The sequence below is a fragment of the Mytilus edulis genome, chromosome 1, assembly GCF_963676685.1.
Source record: "Mytilus edulis chromosome 1, xbMytEdul2.2, whole genome shotgun sequence".
Taxonomy (NCBI): Eukaryota; Metazoa; Mollusca; class Bivalvia; order Mytilida; family Mytilidae; genus Mytilus; species Mytilus edulis.
Genome location: NC_092344.1, coordinates 17,657,127 through 17,676,385, shown reverse-complemented (window position 1 = coordinate 17,676,385; position 19,259 = coordinate 17,657,127). Strand labels below are relative to the sequence as shown.

The following is a 19,259-nucleotide window of genomic DNA, read 5'->3' as shown; positions in this document are numbered from 1 at the left end:
ATAGATTGATTATATATGTTGTTATAAGTTGTAATTATAATTTGTACAGCTTTTTATGAACAAGTTATCAGTGTTTTATGAACTGCTTAACACAAATGGATGATGCAAGCACACAGTCTTTTGTTTCGCATATTTCTGTCATATTTCACAACTTCATGATACAGTCTAATACTGAACACTGATGCACACACATTATAAGAACACAAAAAGACTTTTTATGGATATGATTTTGGTATACGGTGAAAAATAAACTTTAAATTTAAACCATTCAGGTTTCCTCATTTCCAGTTTGAGGACAAAGAGAATAGCACTTAATGTTAGGTTGATGCATGTACATTTGAATTTCAGACATTAAACTGGTACATTTTCTAATATTGCATATTACAAAATCTGACAAGTTGCACAATCTGTAGCTGAAAAAAAAACCATACATTTTTATTATGTATTTGAGAAAAACCTGATTTAAACTACATTTTGGCAAATTATTGAAAAAAGTCTATGGATTTTAATTTAGACCCCTATCTATCATAAGTTGAAGATTCCGTTTTGAAAAGCTAAATGTGCACTCGGTTAGGACGAAATAAATTGAAGTAGAATGTTAATATATATATATATTCTGTTGAAAGTAATGTCATATGCTTTCTGTGTCAAATTGTAAGCAAATCGGTCAACTATGAAGATCTAAAAACAACACAAGGATGGTAACATATACATGACCATACCTATATGCGTTTTTATATATGCATGGATCCAGTATACAATCCAGGATATTATGCTAGTTTTTAGTCCTTCTCCGTTTATAACAAACTGACAACGCCATTAAAACAAAACAAAATCGATCAAAAGACTACCAACTATCTAAATCAAAGAGCTGAAAGCTATGAGGGAAAAGACGGCCTATGATTTTTATTTTTATCTAAAAAAAAAACACCACTTCTGAAACTTAACACTGAACAGCACGAGCACCACCAAAAACTGCTGACGCGGCGGCACATTCTGGAATGGTAGGCATTTTATGACCTGCTATACACACCCATCGTATTGCATATGCAAGTATAAACCTGGTGAAAATTATAATTCGGTAGATCTTATTTGATAAATAAAGCACTCGTGATGACGTCTGTATTTTTTTCGTAGGGATGACTTCAACTTCAGCACTTGGAACAATACTGGAAGCAGCAATCCTTTATCAATGAAATCAGGATATGAAATGCAAGCTTTGGTATATGCATGAATCGGGAGATTTATATTCCATATGCAGGCTCTACTGGAATGCTAATTCATAGAAATGGAAATTGAACAATTGGAAAGCTCAAACCATCTCCTTTTCTGTAAAGTTTTGTTCTCAACCGACCCTCATTATCAATTTCTATATGTGAATAAAGATATAAGGAAGATTTAACTGTATCTCAGTGTTGTATCCTTTATTTCAAGTTCGATAGGATAGTCAACACACTTTGATATATTAAAGAGAGGACATAATCTTCTTTACAGTGGAAAGTGAATAAAAAAAGATAATGCTAGCTACTTTTCATTTTTCCTAATAATCCCATGTATAAAGGCATCATATTAATAAAGAACAACTCGACAAGAGGAATACAGTTGTTTCCCATGGAATGCTGATTTGCTCAGAAACGCTTTATCCAAACGTAACATATATGTTGTCAGTCAAGAAACCACGCCTCTTGATAATGTCAGTTTCAGAGATTTTTGTTTGTTTTTAATCACATCGATATTTTACGATTTATCATTCGACCCCTAATAATATACTTATTTTTACGTTGGCTATTCTTTTGTTTGTAATCAATTCTTTCAATATTTCTTTAGTTTGTAATGGGGAATGCTTGTGATAAGTGCAGAAAAGTCAAATAGTTTTAATACTAAAGAAACTCTGATTGTATCGAATCTAACAGATCTTTAGAACTGTTTAGTGTCCATATCTTATCACGCCACCCTTATTGCAGGTAGTTCCACTTTAAAGGCTGGATTTGATTGCCGATAATATAATTGCAGTTAATAACTTAAAAAAGTTTATTGGAGCACTTCAGGAAGACCAAGCAATATAAAGTTGTGTGTTATGACGCTTTTTGTAATTTAGGTATCCAATACAGTGAAGAAAGATCCATTTCTTCATCTTTTATTGAAATTCAACAGCAACATAGAATGGACCTATAATTATTCAAAATTTCTTCCTTGATGTTGTGGGGTATATATAGAGTTTATAAGTGAATTGCCAATACTAATACCTAAATACCTAGTTCCTTTACAAGCAGTTTCTGTAATGTGACTTACACACATAAAAGATGTTGTATGGGTCTTTATCTGCGGGAACAACAACACATGTATCATGCAGGTATGACATGTTCTTTTGCAGGTATTATAGACTCATTTTAAGGTATGATAGGTATTTTTAACAGTTTCAATGATGAATTCATTTAAGGGACAGTAGCACTGACTCCTGGCATGAATACAATTCCATAAACAAATATCTAATGAGAGGAATACAAATTTCAAACATTACACAAGAGTGCACACGCTGAAATGTCTCGCCTTCTTTTCTTTATTACAACTGTCACATAAACTTAACATTAACCAAGAAAACTAAACATTGACAAATGAACCATGAAAATGAGGTCAAAGTCAGATGAACCATGCCCGTCAGGCATGTACAGCTAACAATTCTTCTGTACAACAAATTTAGTTGACCTATTGCTTATAGTTTAAGAAAAACAGACCAAAACACAAAAGCTTGATACTGAGCAATGAACTGTGAAAATAAGGTCAAGGTAAAATAAAACCTGTGTGGTGGACATATAGATCATAAATATTTCCATACACCAAATATAGTTGACCAATTGCATATAGTATTGGTTAAAAGGACCAAAACTCAAAAACTGAACTTTTGACCACTGAACCATGAAAATGAGGTCAAGGTTAGAAGACACCTGCCAGTTGGAAATGCACACCTAACATCCCTTTCTTACACCTAATATACTAGACTTATTGCTTATAGTATCTGAGATATGGACTTGACCACCAAAACTTAATCTTGTTCACTGACCCATGAAATGCAGTTGAGGTCAAGTGCAAACTGTCTGACGGACATGAGGACCTTGCATGGTACACATATACCAAATATAGTTATTCTATTACTTATAAGAGAGAATTTCACATTACAAAATATGTTAACTTTTTTTTCAAGTAGTCACTGAACCATGAAAATGAGGTCAAGGACATTGAACATGTGACTGACTGAAACTTCGTAGCACAAGGCATCCATTTACAAAGTATTAAGCCTCCAGGTCTTCCACCTTCTAAAATATAAAGCTTTTAAGAAGTTGGCTAACGCAGCCGCTTGATCACTATTCCTATGTCAAGCTTTCTGCGACAAAAGTTGCAGGCTCGACAAAAACAACTCAAAAACTCCAAAGAGAGTATGCTAATAAATTAATCTTTTAATCTGCATGAAATCATGTTGCTTGGATGATTGGATTCTATATCAATGATCTATCAATAGTCCTTTTTTCTTATTAGAAGATTTTCTTTTTTTGCCCTCTTAACCAACAGAAGGGTAATCCATATGTTCTTCTGTCCATGACATTTATCATTGAAAAAATCAAAGTAGAGTGCCACATTTTTTACTGCAAATGAAACAAAAATAACAACTATGACAAATTGTTATATTTAATAAATAAATTTCATATATTTTAATCTATTACAATCAAATGAGGTCAAATGAGTTTCTTAAGATACATTCATCATACTTAAAACACCACTGGGGTAAAGCTGATGACCGTAACTGCATTCACGGTCATCCCAAGATGTCGGATGAAAAATTAGGTCAGTTTCTGTATTGTCTGTTAAAGTGTTTCTATTTCATTTTCTTTACAAATCATACATTGAAACGATGTAAATTAATAAAAGAATCACTCGAAAATCACTAATTACTTCCGAGAAATGTGCATGAAACGGGAAATTCGATTTGAAAAAATCGTTAAGATGACCGTAAATCATAATCAAAATATTTTCAAGATGACCGTAACATAAAACAAGGATGACCGTGATTGGTAAAAAGATGACCGTAACTTGTAAAGGATGACCGTAATTTGTAAAGATTGACTGTAATTTATATAGGACGACCGTAACTTTTATAGGATGACCATCAATTCTAAGAAATATCCGTATTGTATTCAAAGCTTTTTTGTTGAGTTTGTCGATCTCAATAGGGGCTCGGTTAGCGGATATAAATATGTTTCATAAATTTCTTTTTTTAAACTATAATATAATTGGCCATATTTAAGATTGATAACAATGATAGTAAATTGCATATTTCTCGTAAACAATGAAATATTTATTGAATCGACGTTAAAATTTTAACACAAATTTACAGCGATACGACGAAAATTTGAAGAAACATGAATGTGTCCCTAGTACACGGATGCCTCATCTACACTATCATTTTCTATGTTTAGTGGACTATGAAAATGGGATAAAACTGTAATTTGGCATTAGAATTAAAAAGATCATTCCATAGGGAAAATGTGTACTAAGTTTCAATTTTATTTAACTTGAAGCTGGACAAACGGACAAACAAACAGACGAACGGACGAACGTACGCACAGACCAGAAAAACATAATGCTAATAAATGGAGCATTAAAAACATTAATAATACATACGAATATTTGGTAATCGAGCCCATGTGTATGGGTCCAGAGAAAGCAGATTAAAATCTTAATTTGTCTTGATATATGCAGGCGGAAACACTTTTGAAATAGAACAAAAGAATTGAAGCTCTGTGTTTATCGAGAAAGCGATAAAAGTTAACTGTAATGTTTGATATAGTAACAAAATTTTAAAAAGTTAATAGAAACAAATAAAACGACAATTTTCTTATTTTAAAAACACCATTTGCATAAGTTTTCAATGTATCTATTACATAGTAATGCAAAACAATAAGATATCAAGTCGACAACATGGTTCTTATCGGGGCCTTTTATAGCTGACTATGCGGTATGGGCTTTGCTCATTGTTGAAGGCCTTACGGTTACCTATAGTTGTTAATGTTTGTGTCATTTTGGTCTTTTCTGGATAGCTGTCTCATTGGCAATAATACCACATCTTCTTTTTTATATATAGTATCTATAAGTTGGATGTAGAAAATGCATAACCTCCGATTTTTTTTATCACGGACGGAGAACATATCAATCTTTTAGTTCAGAAATTTTCGTGTCTGCCTTTCCATTATGTGAATCAAGAAAAAATTCCCCAAAACAGGTAACGATTGTATCGAAAAAGAGAAAAATCGAGTGCACCTTTTTTATGTTAGGGCATGTTTGGGGTGTATATTTTGTCTTTAAAACGTACAAAACAAGAGTATTTTATATAGCATCTCGCTTCAGATTCTATCATTATTATATATCAAAGCTACAGGTTGACTTTATAACGTAAACAAATGACAGTACGAAAAGATGAAATATATGGTTTTATTGAGATACCTATTTAATGAATCACAAAAACAGAGTAGGTGTGTTCGAATAGCTATTTTTTCTAAAAGTACTTGACGGCAGTCTTTTAATTTGAATGATGAAAATGTGTGTGTGTGATAACTAGGGTTTATAATCTTCAACCACTGAAAATGTTTAGTCTGCCCTTCCACGAAATATTTAATTAGAATTTTTTTAAATGCTTAAGAATTTTCAAAAATTCCATCTGACATCCAAACAGACAATATTTTTAAGTTGAATCAATGCAGACAAGATCATTAACTAATGCTCATTAGCTAGTAGATACATTTGTATTTTAAAATATAACTGACATATAACGATCGATCGTAATGGTGCTATGTGGATAAATTTATCAGTTTTCCAGAGCAAAATTGGCAGAGCGTCATCCCTACAATGGCTTCCATTTCTACGACTGTGAGCATGAACTGGCGTAATGGGGAGATAAGTTTTAAGAAGTAGAATCCTGACTGTATGAATAACATTTCTGTATATATACAAATTGACAACGTTCCGCCTTGTGATACGCTTTTCGTACAATACTATTTTAAGGATCTACTTTGCTGGAGCTCACCTTCACTAGTTTATTCGAATGATATTTTCAAAATATTTCTGTTATTTTATTTGCATGACAAAATGAAAGACGATATAATATCAATGGGTGTACATGCAATTTTTTGGCATTTTTAAAAATGTGTATTTATTATATGTCATTAAAAGGAATCCCAGAAACAAAAAAAAATCTTTTGTCGAGCAGTTGAAGGCTGTGCACCGCATGTCTTTTGGCAAATTCATTTTAAAAATTGAACCCTCTACTGTAAAAAAAGATACATATGGTAATCTTTGCATTTGAAGCACGTCTTATTTTCTTCTACCTATAGGATAAAACTTTCATATTAATATGTGTATACCAACACGATTAATCATTTGATACAAAAAGATAGTTATATAAATACGGATATTTCTTAGAATTGAGGGTCATCCTTTAAAAGTTACGGTCATCATTTACAAATTACGGTCATCTTAAAAGCAGTTACGGTCAGCCTTGTTATGAATCGCTGATTCTGTTACGGTCATCTCGATTGTGATTTACGGTCATCTTGGCGATTTTTTTAAATCGAATTTCCCGTTTCATGCACATTTCTCAGAAGTAATTAGTGATTTCCGAGTGATTCTTTTATAAATTTACATCGTTTCAATGTATGATTTGTAAAGAAAATGATATAGAAACACTTTAACAGACAATACAGAAACTGACCTAATTTTTCATTCGACATCTTGGGATGACCGTGAATGCAGTTACGGTCATCAGCTTTACCCCAGTGAAACACATGATGTAAATAAACATTATCAAACTAGAAAATTTAAAAAACACAATTATTACAGAGTTATTTCCCCTGCACATATTGTCTGATATGTAAAATTGCGTACAAAGTTCTTTTTTTCAAAGGAGGAAAAGAAAATCCAAAATGATAATTGGTCTTGGTTCGTATAATCAAATATTAGCTTAAGTCTTAATCATGAAAGAAAACCAAAGTTTGATATTTTCATTCTGATGTGAAATCTAAACAATAATTTAGTCATAAAAAGTATTAGATGTTTTAGATAAGGTACAATAAAAAATCGTGTTGCTGCTTCAATTTCTTCAAGAAACTGAATTCGATGATGAATATTACTAAATTTTTAAACATTTTAATAACAAATCTTAACAAATACTTTGTATATAATTGTTTATCATAAAAAAATATCTCAAAGCAAAAGGTACAAAAACATCACATATAAAACTGGACGGAACTATTTCATAAAAGGTGGCTACATTCAAGTCAAAAAGGTTCACACAAAAGCACCTAATTTGTAAAATTGCTAAGATACTATATATATATATATATATAACTATAAAATGAAATACAAACATGTTAACAAGAAAAAATATAATAATTGCAGAACTATTTTGTGTAGTAACTGTTTGCAAATCTTTATGCATAAATAATATTAAAAGGAATCATTAAAGGTACAAATATAGGTAATTATACCATTTATATAAAGGTACAAATAAAGGTAATTATACCATTTATATAAAGGTACAATAAAGGTAATTATACCATTTATATAAAGGTAAAAATAAAGGTAATTATACCATTTATAATTTATCAACAACAAACTAACTATTAAATGATATTTAAAGCTAAATAAATTTGGAACTTACCAAAAATAAAAAAAACGTTTACATTTCAACTTATCTAAAAATTTATCCAGCAATGACAATGAAGTTGAATTAACATAAAACTAATTTCTAAGATACATTGCAGAATATTGTTAAATAAACTTCAATTGCTATTGAGCAATTAAGCTGTCATAACAAAAACTGCACAAAAAATATGGGATATTTAATAATGCTTTCATAAACAAAACTGCACAAAAAATTAAGGACAATTGTTAAAAAGTACAAAATGAGTGCATAAATAATGTCCAAATGCCTACTGAAAAAATGTTTATACACAATGCTTATCAGGATTTCAAATATTACCTTGTACACAAATCCCTAGATTAGATACATAATGTAAAGCAAACACCAAAAATATTAAAACATCATTGTGTGTGCATTTTACACTATTGACATTGTGTTAATTATAAAATTCAGAATAACAAATCAGTTTCCAAATTGTCATATGCGTTTATAATGAAACTTCACAATTATTCTTGGTTTATTTTGTAGTCCCAAAAATGTAATAAAGAATGAAATTAAGTAATGACTTTATAATAGAACTGCTCTGACGGATGTTTTTTTTAAAGAAGCAATTTTTTGTTTGTTTCTAAATCCTCCTATATGCATGTGAAATATTTGAAGTTTTCTGGTTTTTTTTATCATATTGTTTGAACTCAAATTATAATCGTTACATCATCTGCATTGATGAATAAATATTATTGCCCGATTTTTATGAAAAATGGTTGTAAAAATTCCAAAGTTTAAGAAAATATTCAAAAAACATTAAATTAAAAGTCTAATAAATGTATTCATTTATTCATTTCTGACCTTTGCTGACCCTATTATTCCTATAAATGTCCACTAGCTCTCTTAAATTGATTTGACATTCAATTTTTATCAGTCTAGCTATCTATGTACACACAGTTTTGATTATCACAGAGTTCACAAATATTTCAGTTACTGGTCCAAGTACTTTAAATGATCTCTGTTTTCTGTGCCCTTTCTTCTCTTCATGAGAGGATTTGATGGGTCACCTTTCTTGGTGGCATGAAAACGCCATGAATTGTTAAAACAATCAATCTGGAAAAAAAAGCAACACCATTCAGCAATGCATGCAAATAAATTTAGAAAACAATTATGACATTAAACACTTAAACAAGAATGGAAATAAAGAAAATGTTACACTTTTGAATACTATCACTTTTGCAGTCTCTCTTTGTATTTTGCCATGTACAAAAAGTATTAGTTTTAGGATGTTGGTTGCTTATATTGAAAGCTTAATTTATGTTTAGATTTTGTGAAAAATTTATACCAAATATTATGTATTTTATATTGAATGCAGCTAGGAAGTACCATTTCAAGAAACTATATTTTTATAAATCAATTATTGAACTGTATTGAATGGCAATAGAAACAATTGTGCCACTACAAAAAAATACTCACTACAGAGTCTTTAGACTTATAATTAAATGATTGGAGTATCAGTAGTATCATACATATGTGAAAGAATAGAAAGTAACCCAACAACTCAAAAAATATTTTAAACAAAATATTATATAAATATAAAGTTCAAAATTAGAAAAGGATAATATCAGCTACTTACAGGAATAAGATTGTCTTTTTTATTGTCTTTTTCTATCTTCTCTAATTCTTCAGGAGACAGCAATGAAAATCTAATCTTAGGTATTACTTTTCTGGCTACTTCACTCACTGATTTTTCTAATACTGTCTAAATAAATAGATACAAGTTTTATATTAACTACATGTATTCATTTTGCATACAATGGAAATGAATCATAAGGTATTGTGAACTATGATATTTTGATCAAGCTATAAACCAGTAACTGGAGAATGTGGCTAGTACAGCCATATCTATCAAAAGTTTTTGTTTTCCGTCTTCCGCTGTATTTCCAAATTTTGTTCATTGTCTTAGATGTCATTAATTTGACAATCTAGAGATCAAAGACTAGCACAAATTTAATCACAAGACAAGTATATGTAATAACTATACAAATAACTGAAAATTAAGCTTAGGTAGCATAAAATATGACAACCAGTAGTTTTTTTAAAGATGCTTTCTGTGTGTGAGTGTGCTTTTGTTATTTGAAGACCATTCAGTGCATAATAATATATTGGAGTCTACTTTTATACAGAGGAACTTTCACACAGAAGAATATTCAGGTGGGTTTTTTTATAACTACATTTAGGTACTTACTGAGTTTATGGTTGCCCAGTCTTTGACATATTTCAGTAGTTCAATTTCATCCATTTGTAAGTTATCACTCTGTAGAATTTCATTCATAGATTCATCAGAAAGTTCTTGGAATGCTTTGGACTTCAGAACAGCCTAAAATTCAACAAATACAATGTCAAACAAAAGTTTTATATTAATGCTATGTACAATATATTTAAGGTAGCTAGAGTGTCTAAATGCTTGATGATAGATTTTTCTTGAACTTCTGTAAAATACCACTGAGTCACAGACCTTGTTTATTGCAAAAATACATTCAAAATTACAAAAGCAATTCTATTTTATGTGGTTTATATCAGAGAAATTTAATTTTTCCTTATTGAAGACACATTTAGGGCATATGATATAGTTTTGGTCCAATGATGAAATTTTGATGAAAAATTTGAACGTAGATTATTTTGTACCTAATTAAATCAAATATGTAATATAAAATATACCTTCGTGGGCTACTTTTTGTATATAATAAGTTCGAAATTTCAGATATTTGCTCAAAATTCAGATTTGTGGATGTATTTTTCTTTAATAGACTTAAATACATAACTTTTTTGTTTTTAAAGATAAACACAAGCAGATTTTGGTTAAATTATTTGTAATTTCTATTTCATATAACTCTCCCAATAATTTTTCAATTTTTCTATTAGAAATCACTCATATTTATTAAATAATGTCAATGATCATTAATTTAGAGAAAAAAAACCGCTGTATATTTATCAAATTCAAAAAAAAATGCCATTGTTGACTTTTCATGAAAATTGGTACAAATAATCTTCATACCAAATGTTATTTTGAAGAGGGGTCCATAAACTTGTTTTCAAGTTAAATCAGTTTGAATGATAAAAATCAGTTGAAAAAATGAATCCTTTTCCCAATATGTCACAGTTTGACCTCACTAAAATACTATTTTCACATTAGCAAGTCATTATCTCCCCTGTAAATGTATTATATGCCCTTTAACAAAAGAATTGGTCAAATTTCAATAAGAGAATTAAAAAGAAAAAATTACATAATATAAAAAAAAATAGGGGCTCATGGATCTTATTTTCTTGAAAAATTGAAAAACACAAATGGTCAAATAAAATTCAGATTAATTATCTGCCCTTGATTATAAAAGATATTTTTTTCTGAAATTTTAATACGCTCAACAAAACATTAAAACCACTGTAGTATATCAAAATGTAAAGAGAAATTAAATTTTATTAATTGATGCAGTCAACTGTACAGTAAATTGATGGGGTGTACTGTTATTGCTATATTTCTTACTTCTGTGTGTTCCTCTATGAATCTGAGAGTAGCCCCCAATAGTTCAATGTTACTATAAGTGACAGCTACTTGTAGACATTCACAAGCATTGTGCACACTAAGATTTTCTACCAGGTATAATGCTGCAAGCTGAAAAATAGAATAAAATACAACATGTCATTGACAGATGTGTAGACATCATAATAACACAACCAGAAATGAGCAGGGAAAGTTTGCATTTGACAATAATTTCAATTTTAATGGAATTCAAATTACACAAAAATTCAGAATAAAATGGTAAATTATTTGTTATATTTTCAATGTTTTCTTGTGTGACCATTCAACATGCAGTTGCATTTTGTGTAACTTTTCATACAAAAAAAGTCATTGTATTGTTTTTGGATTTTGATGTCCTTTTCTCCTTTAAAATTAGTTGTTATGATATCATGTACCTTTATCTATAACAATTATTCTGGTAATATCAGGTACATGATTGTATAATGTACCTAACAACTTAATATGACAATGATACCTGAATTCAATTTCATTACTAAATAAAAACCATGGATTGTTTCTATTTTATTATAAATTTTTGCACATTGTAGTATTGCTAATCATACATTGTAAATGTAATTTTTTTTCTTTAGTTGTTGTCCAAAAGGTCTTCAATATAAATCAGCTAAAATGATTTTTGTTTAGTTACTATACGGAATGTTTTGTTAACATGTGCACTGTCTTTAAATAACTGATTTTCATTTTGCCAGTGTTTTACAGTTATTTTGTCAACCGATGAGCCATATGAAACAATGGAATATAACTCAGAAAATTAACAAATAAAGACCTGGCATTCATACAAATAGTAAAATAAAGTAATAAATTGTATAAAGCTTACTTTTCTAAGTTCATCTAATCCATATTCAATTGACACTCCAAATGTATCTAAAGCCTGCAACAGATAAGGTGCAAATGTCAAAACATTTCAATTATATTAATCATGGCAATATAATTTTTTCTAACTTTTCATTCAACATAATTCATACAGCACAGTAATAAAAATAAAGAGTAAATAAAATTTAGTAAGTTGTTGGAATTACTCATAATTTTAGAACTGAAAATCTTATTTTTTCACTGCAAAAAAAAATGTGTTGAAAATTTATAAAAACATATGTTAAAATGTTCAATTGTTTTTAATCGAAAATATTTTCAGCAATCATCTATAGTGATGTATTTGTGACATCAAATTGTTCATGAATTTCATAAAAACCTAATTTTTAGCAGAATTTTGCAAAATTTATAAGTTTTCGGGAAAATTAACACCACCCTTAACACACAAACATGTTTGCTGAAATGTTATTTATATACATATGCCATAAACTATAACTTTAATGGACAAAGTGTGGTGCCACATATAAATTGAGATGTGTCCAATAGAAATAGACCTTATGCAATTACATGTATACATGTACACGTATCAGACTTTGATTGGTTTTGGAACATTTATATTTGGATTTAAAAGATAATTTCTGATCTATTTTGTAGGGTTGACCCGGTTCTTATATCGACTTAATTTTCAAACAGTTACAGATTTTGCATCAAGATTAATCATTTAACAAATGAGTGCATGGTTTATGCGCTGCATGAATTATTATTATAAAATACATTTTAAAACACACAAGCATTAAGATGCTTACAATTTTAGGTGTGAGCGATACACAGTTTGTATACATAAACTCTAACATGGCCTGAAATATTTCTGGTGATGTGTCCGGTAGAGGAATCTCTACGTCTCTGTTGGGGGTCTGTTCAGCAAACAATGCTTTAAATATGGCTGATCTTGCTGATAAAATACATCTGTGAGCGTAAAAAGCTTTTCTGTTTGGTCCAATTTTGAACTTAACATCACTGAAAAATATGAAAAATACATTTAATCTTATTTTGTTATTACATATGCTTCAAATTTTTTATTTTAATTTGAAATAACCCCAACAAATTGAGTTTTGTTTGGTATTTCCCTGAATCTTAATGCCTTTTCTCCTTTTGAATTTGAATTTTAAAATAGACTTTCATTAAAAGGATTAAGTTGTGCATAGGATTAGAACAAAATGTAATGATATCACATACATGCTTTAGAATTTAAACATATGATAACAATGACTGTTCACATAAAATACTAATATAAATCAAGTGGCTGAAAAGCAACACAATTTAAAAACCTCATATATTAAATAAGTAATCTAACACAAAAAATAAGAAACCATATATTAGTCTATATGTTTAAATGCATCAGTCCAAAAACAATGAACCTTTGTGTGTAACAATGAAACAATCCCTTTCTATACTAAGTTACCTTGCATGCTGGTGGAATAAAGGGTTCTTTATTATAGACCATTATAAGATATTTAAATATTATAGTTGTGTTTCTTTCACCTTCTCTTGTAACAAATACAAATTTCTATTTTACTATACTTTCTTCGTAATTCTAATTGTTCTGCTGCATCAAAATGAGTCTGCCAGTCAGTTTATTCCTGTAAATTTTTCTGAACAATGTAATTTTATCTTGTTTAATCCACATTAATATTTTTTAGAAAAAAATGTAAGTTTAATCAAATTGCTCAAATGACTCAAATCTAATTTGTAAATGGTCTCTTGATTTTTTTCTTATTTAAAGTTTTATTAGTTAAGAAATGTTGAAATGATATTTGTTTATATAATATTTTCTTCTTACAATGAATGATTTACCTGCACTACATGTATCAAAGTTAAAAAGAAAAATTTCTCTTCTAAGAAGTTATCTTAAATATTGCTTCATGAAATTCCATATGTAGAATTTGATCTATAGTCAATAATTGGATTTATTCAAATGGAACATAGTCTTACTTGTACATGTTTAATACATATAAATTTAAATATTTTAAAAATATAATATCAAAAGTCTTTAAAAAATCTTTGAAATTTTTGACTATATAATTTCTAATGGCAGAATAGTCAAATGTGGTAAAAAAATAAAATTTTGAGTGAAAAGTTTTAATCAAATTGCTTAACTTACACTTTTATTTGGTGTCCAGAATCAATATAATTTTATCATGTATTGATACAATTTTGATCTATTTTGTGAAATTGGGGTCAAAAGTCTAATTTGGCTTTAAAAAACATAATGCCCCTCTACTATCATAGGTGGGGCATAAAAACACAGCTGGCATTTAGGCCAGTCACATACCAGGTATCTTGATCCAATGTCCAAACCACTGAGACATTTTAGGGATCAATCTTGAGATCCAGATCCAGATTTTACTTCCCCACTGTTACAAAACCTTTTATTAATTGCTCGTAAAGAATTATGGACTCATGGAAATCAGCCTGGACTCACCATTTTCATAACTGGTGAGTCAAAAGTCCTCAGGTTTGTAAAATGCTACATGTATATAATCTGATCAGCACACAACTTATTATTTTATGACAAAGTCTTCAATAACAGTAGGAAAACCAATACACATCCGTACTTAAAATATGTTATAAATCTTTAGATTTCCTCCATTTTTTAACATGTTTAAACTGATTAATCACAAAAAAATAATAATGATGACAATCATTTTGAATTTATTTGTTTGTAACTTTAATTGTGTACGTAATAAAAAGAGTCTACTGAGTGTTTTAATTCAACATACAATTTTACAGCATACAAAATGAGTTATGTTGGGAACTCACCTCAGATGATCATATCAGGCAGATTTTTGTATTTGTACAAAGATCAACAATTAAGCAAACTTTGTTTCTGTATATTATTTATAAAATTGAGAAAATGTGGTAAGATTGCCAATGAGATAACTCTCCATTAGAGACCAAATGACACAAAAATTAACTATAGGTCATCATATGCAGATTTCATGCATAACCACAATTCCTACGGCATTGGCTTGTAAAATTCTTTTCTACAAGCCAACAGAATCCGACTATTTTTTTTTAGAACTGAGCTTCGGGCTGCATGACTCTAAAAATTTATCGTGAAAGCTGCATAAATACAGCCTATTTTTTTTCTAGATAAAAACCAGTGTTTTTTAAATAAACTATAATCATGATAATGTCATGAATGTCTATAAGAATAAGAAAAAACACTGCCTTAAGATATTATTTCTTTAATTTGTTAATATTATAAATGGAACCTGTAATTCAGTGGTTGTTGTTTGATGCTGTGTATGTACAATGTATATGCATCTGTTTTTCTTTCATTATTTTGTACATAAATAAGGCTGCTAGTTTTTTTGTGAAACAAGTTTGTTGATGCTACGAGTATGAGCATTCTAGCCATACTCATGCAGTAATGAGATTTTGACAATCTTTTTTTGAAAAGGGGCACCAACTTTTAAGTTATATGAAAATGACCGAAATTAGGTGAAAAAGTTTCCAGATCCTTGATTTAAACCCATAAGAGAATATAAAAAATTCCTTACAAAATATAGACCTAAAATCAGTCATTTGTCTGTTATGTTACAGTTATTTAATTAATTTTCACCAGAAGTTATATGGGGCTTTTTTTTTGCAATTTGTAAATGACTTGTTCTCGCTCTGCAAAAGGACCTACAAAATGTATGAGCTACAGATCTGTAGCGAGGAAAAGACACCATAGATCAATATTATGATATGAAACGACAACCCTGATTGTTGATATTAAGATAGTTGGCAAACAAAAATCAGAATGGTAACAAAAATTGTTCCCCGGAAGGGGTGGTGACAAAGAAAAATTAAACCAATACAAAAAGGCCAAGGGAAATCCTGGATCAGGGCTGCCAAGTCTTACACAATTAGACTGAGACTCAGGCATTTCCATTCTTAATTGGCGGCATTTTCATTTGATCTATTATTTTTTTCTCTTTAATCTTTACTATTTCGGCTAAATCTCAAGCATTAGCTTCATGAAAACTTGGTAGTACAGCTTGGTACATATTATTTTTCACCTGACTGTATCTGTATCTGTAAGGGTACGTCGTAGCTACCAATTCTGGCTTTTATACAACGGGAGTGAAGGCGCCATCGATTTACTGACATTTCGCGAGAGCAGATTTAAAGCTCTCTACACTTGTTGCGTGTCTTAAATAGGTGGTTCTAATTAGTCCGAGATTACTCTGACGTCCAACGGCTGTTTTGCCAGACAAGCTGGGGCCGTGGGACGTCCGAGCTCGTCCCATATCAAAAAGTGAATATTTGCCTGTCCAAAATAGATGCGCTGCTTCGTTGCTTCTGGTGCAAACGGACGGCCCACAGCCCCAGCTTGTCTCTCAAAACAGCCGTCAGAGTAATCTTTGACTAGTTCTAATTTACTATTGTGGACACAAAGAATGAATTTGAATTTGACCGTACCTGTGCTCTTTATTGTTGATAATCTTTTTCATTTCTTTGGCAAATTCTGCAATGTTGCCTTCCATTTTTAGATCGTTAGACATTCTTAAAGATTATTTATCACAGCTATTGAGTCTATTCTGATAATTTCTCCACTGTATCCAAGCACTTGTTTTTCCGGATGTAGAATTAAGCTCGAGTCGCAGTTCCGGTTTCGAAAGTGTAAAGTGTTCATTCACCTTCCAGGGACATCCAACTCTGCTTAAATATGTAGGGTAAATAAGCAAAGCAATGCAAAAATGTTTCAGCAAAGAAAATGTTTTTTTTATATAGAAATTGAACACAATACACATTTGTCATTAGTGATAAGAATTATGCTATTACAATAATAATCCGGTTGTAACTAGATTTTGTAAACAAAAAATATGTTTATGTTGTTGGTCCACAGACAAGATACTGCTCAAGAAATAAATGCTGTTAGTTACGGTCACCGTCATCTTATTTATGAATAGACTTGTTGCTTATAGAATGTGGTTTACTTCAGACAAATATTTTTGTTTCATCTAAAAAACTCAAAATTTTTAAAACTCTTATGACTGATTAAAGTTGTTTGGTTTAATATCAGTCAGATTATTTAGCCATTCCTAAAGAAATGAAGAAACCATCCAAATACTTATATATATTTATTTGGTTTTCTTACGTATCATAAAATTGTGGTTGATTAAATCATTTAGTATTGATCAATTATATGAGGTACATGTAAGAGGGTGGTTATGGGGGTACCTTCATGACGAATAACGGTAAAAATTCTTGCCAAATGACATTAACGGTAAAAATTCTTGCCAAATGACATTAACGGTAATTTTTGGTGCATGACAGTAAATTGTACACTATCGTTTAAACACTAAATAAATTGACTGAGTTAAACAAATCACGTTAAATTTTTCCAAAAAATGACGGTAACGATAAATATTTGAGACCTCAGACGAATAACGATAAGGATATTTTGACGAATCACGGTAAAATTTTTACCAATTTGACGCTAACGGTAGCTGAAAATTACCGTTTGACGCCTGACGGTCTAGGGCATTACTACCCTCATGTAAGTCCTCTCAGATAAAGTATATTGTAAGCCTACCTACTTTTGTATACAAAATCCTTGAAAAGGGACATTTTGTGGGGTACCACGATTTCCTGAGAAATACAAGAACAACGTAATATCCCAAAAACAAACTAATATATCCTGATAACAAGATTTTTTATGGTGTTATACTGCTTAAATTAGTGTTACAACATACAATTATAAGGTTTAAAGCGTTCATAATTAATAAAAGTACACACAGTCTTCAGAAAATCGATTTGTATATCTTGTATGCAAATTCCTTGTTGAAAACAATTTGGCAGACGTTATGTTTTGTATACAAGACAATACAAATCGTATTCCTGCAGTGAAATTGCACTTTGATTGAGTAAAAGCGAGTAATATCTTTAATTAATATTCTTTAATATTGTTAAAAGTAGCATAACACCATGAAAAATCTTGTTATCGGGATATATCAGTTTGTTTTGGGGATATCATAAAGGTTGTGTACAAAGGAGTAGGTCCAGTAAGACCCCTTTTTGGCCCCAAAATATAGCAGTTTTACAAAATTGTTAAAATGTAAACTTTTAGTTATTTATTTAAGGAATGACTGTAATATTTTTTCTGTCTATGAAGAAATAACATCAAAAATGGGGTGCATACTGAATAACCCGCGTAGCGGGTTATTTACAGTGTGCACCTCATTTTTTATGTTATTTCGAATAGACAGTAACTATATTACAGTCATTTCTTAGGATTTAATTCTTTATAATTCCCTTTTAAACCGGAGTAAATCAAGAAAAAACGGTCACATGACAAAATTATGTCTATGAGCTGATAAACAAAACGATGTCAGCTAATCAGAAGACATGTTACATCCAAAATTAAATTATAGGAAAGGTCAGACAGGACTAAGAATGCTTCTGCTACATAAATATGGGCTGTTTTTGACAATACAGTGCACATATATCGGGTTATAGAAGCATTGATATGTTCAGTCATGCTAAATTACTGAAATCTTCACAATTTTAGCATTTTAGTTGAATTTTAGATGGTTTCAGTCTTAAATGAAAGTGGAGGCATTTGTGTTCATTTTTAATATTGAAATGTAAGTTGTATTTGATGATAATACATACATGACATATTGCGGACCTGTTTTTGTATTGCTATGAGTTACAATTTATGATAAAAATAAGCAAAGACCCATCGAAACAAAACTGATAAACAAATTTAATAATACTTTTAGATATTTGGATGATATTTTGGCTCTCAATAATGACGACTTCAGTATGTATATTAAAGAAATTTATCCTGTTGAACTTACTTTAAATAAAGCTAATACTAACAATGACCACTGCCCTTTCCTCGATCTTGATATCTATATCACTAACGGAAAGCTGAATACTAAAATTTATGATAAAAGAGATGATTTTTCATTTCCTATCGTTAATTATCCATTTTTAGATGGTGACGTTCCCTTGTCGACATCTTACGGTGTTTACATATCTCAACTTGTACGATTCGCTCGTGTATGTAACAATGTTTTAGATTTTAACGAGAGAAATTTATGTATTACTGAAAAATTATTACACCAGGGTTTTCGATATCACAAACTAGTCAAAACATTTACTAAATTTTATCATCGG

At 30.1% G+C, this 19,259-nt stretch overlaps 2 protein-coding genes across 9 annotated transcripts in view; one reads left to right on the top strand and one right to left on the bottom strand.

The window, feature by feature from the left end:
• Positions 1–6,833: 6,833 nt before the first annotated feature.
• Positions 6,834–16,729, bottom strand: LOC139526263 (BTB/POZ domain-containing protein 19-like). Its single transcript, XM_071321398.1, has 7 exons — positions 16,554–16,729; positions 12,890–13,100; positions 12,091–12,144; positions 11,220–11,348; positions 9,924–10,055; positions 9,312–9,437; positions 6,834–8,788 (listed from the first exon to the last, which is right to left on the bottom strand). Exons 1-7 carry the CDS (start codon positions 16,634–16,636, stop codon positions 8,666–8,668), a joined length of 858 nt encoding a protein of 285 aa, XP_071177499.1. The 5' UTR covers positions 16,637–16,729; the 3' UTR covers positions 6,834–8,665.
• LOC139526213 (kynurenine/alpha-aminoadipate aminotransferase, mitochondrial-like) overlaps positions 16,730–19,259 on the top strand; it is a 25,397-nt gene continuing 22,867 nt past the window's right edge. For 2 of the 8 annotated variants that reach the window (XM_071321368.1, XM_071321342.1), the window contains exon 1: positions 16,734–16,807. The gene's annotated coding sequence lies outside the window, so the exon portion shown is untranslated. Of the gene's footprint in view, positions 16,808–16,942; positions 17,019–19,259 lie in introns of those variants that run through there. The other 6 variants (XM_071321374.1, XM_071321379.1, XM_071321346.1 and 3 more) reach the window with 6 other exon arrangements.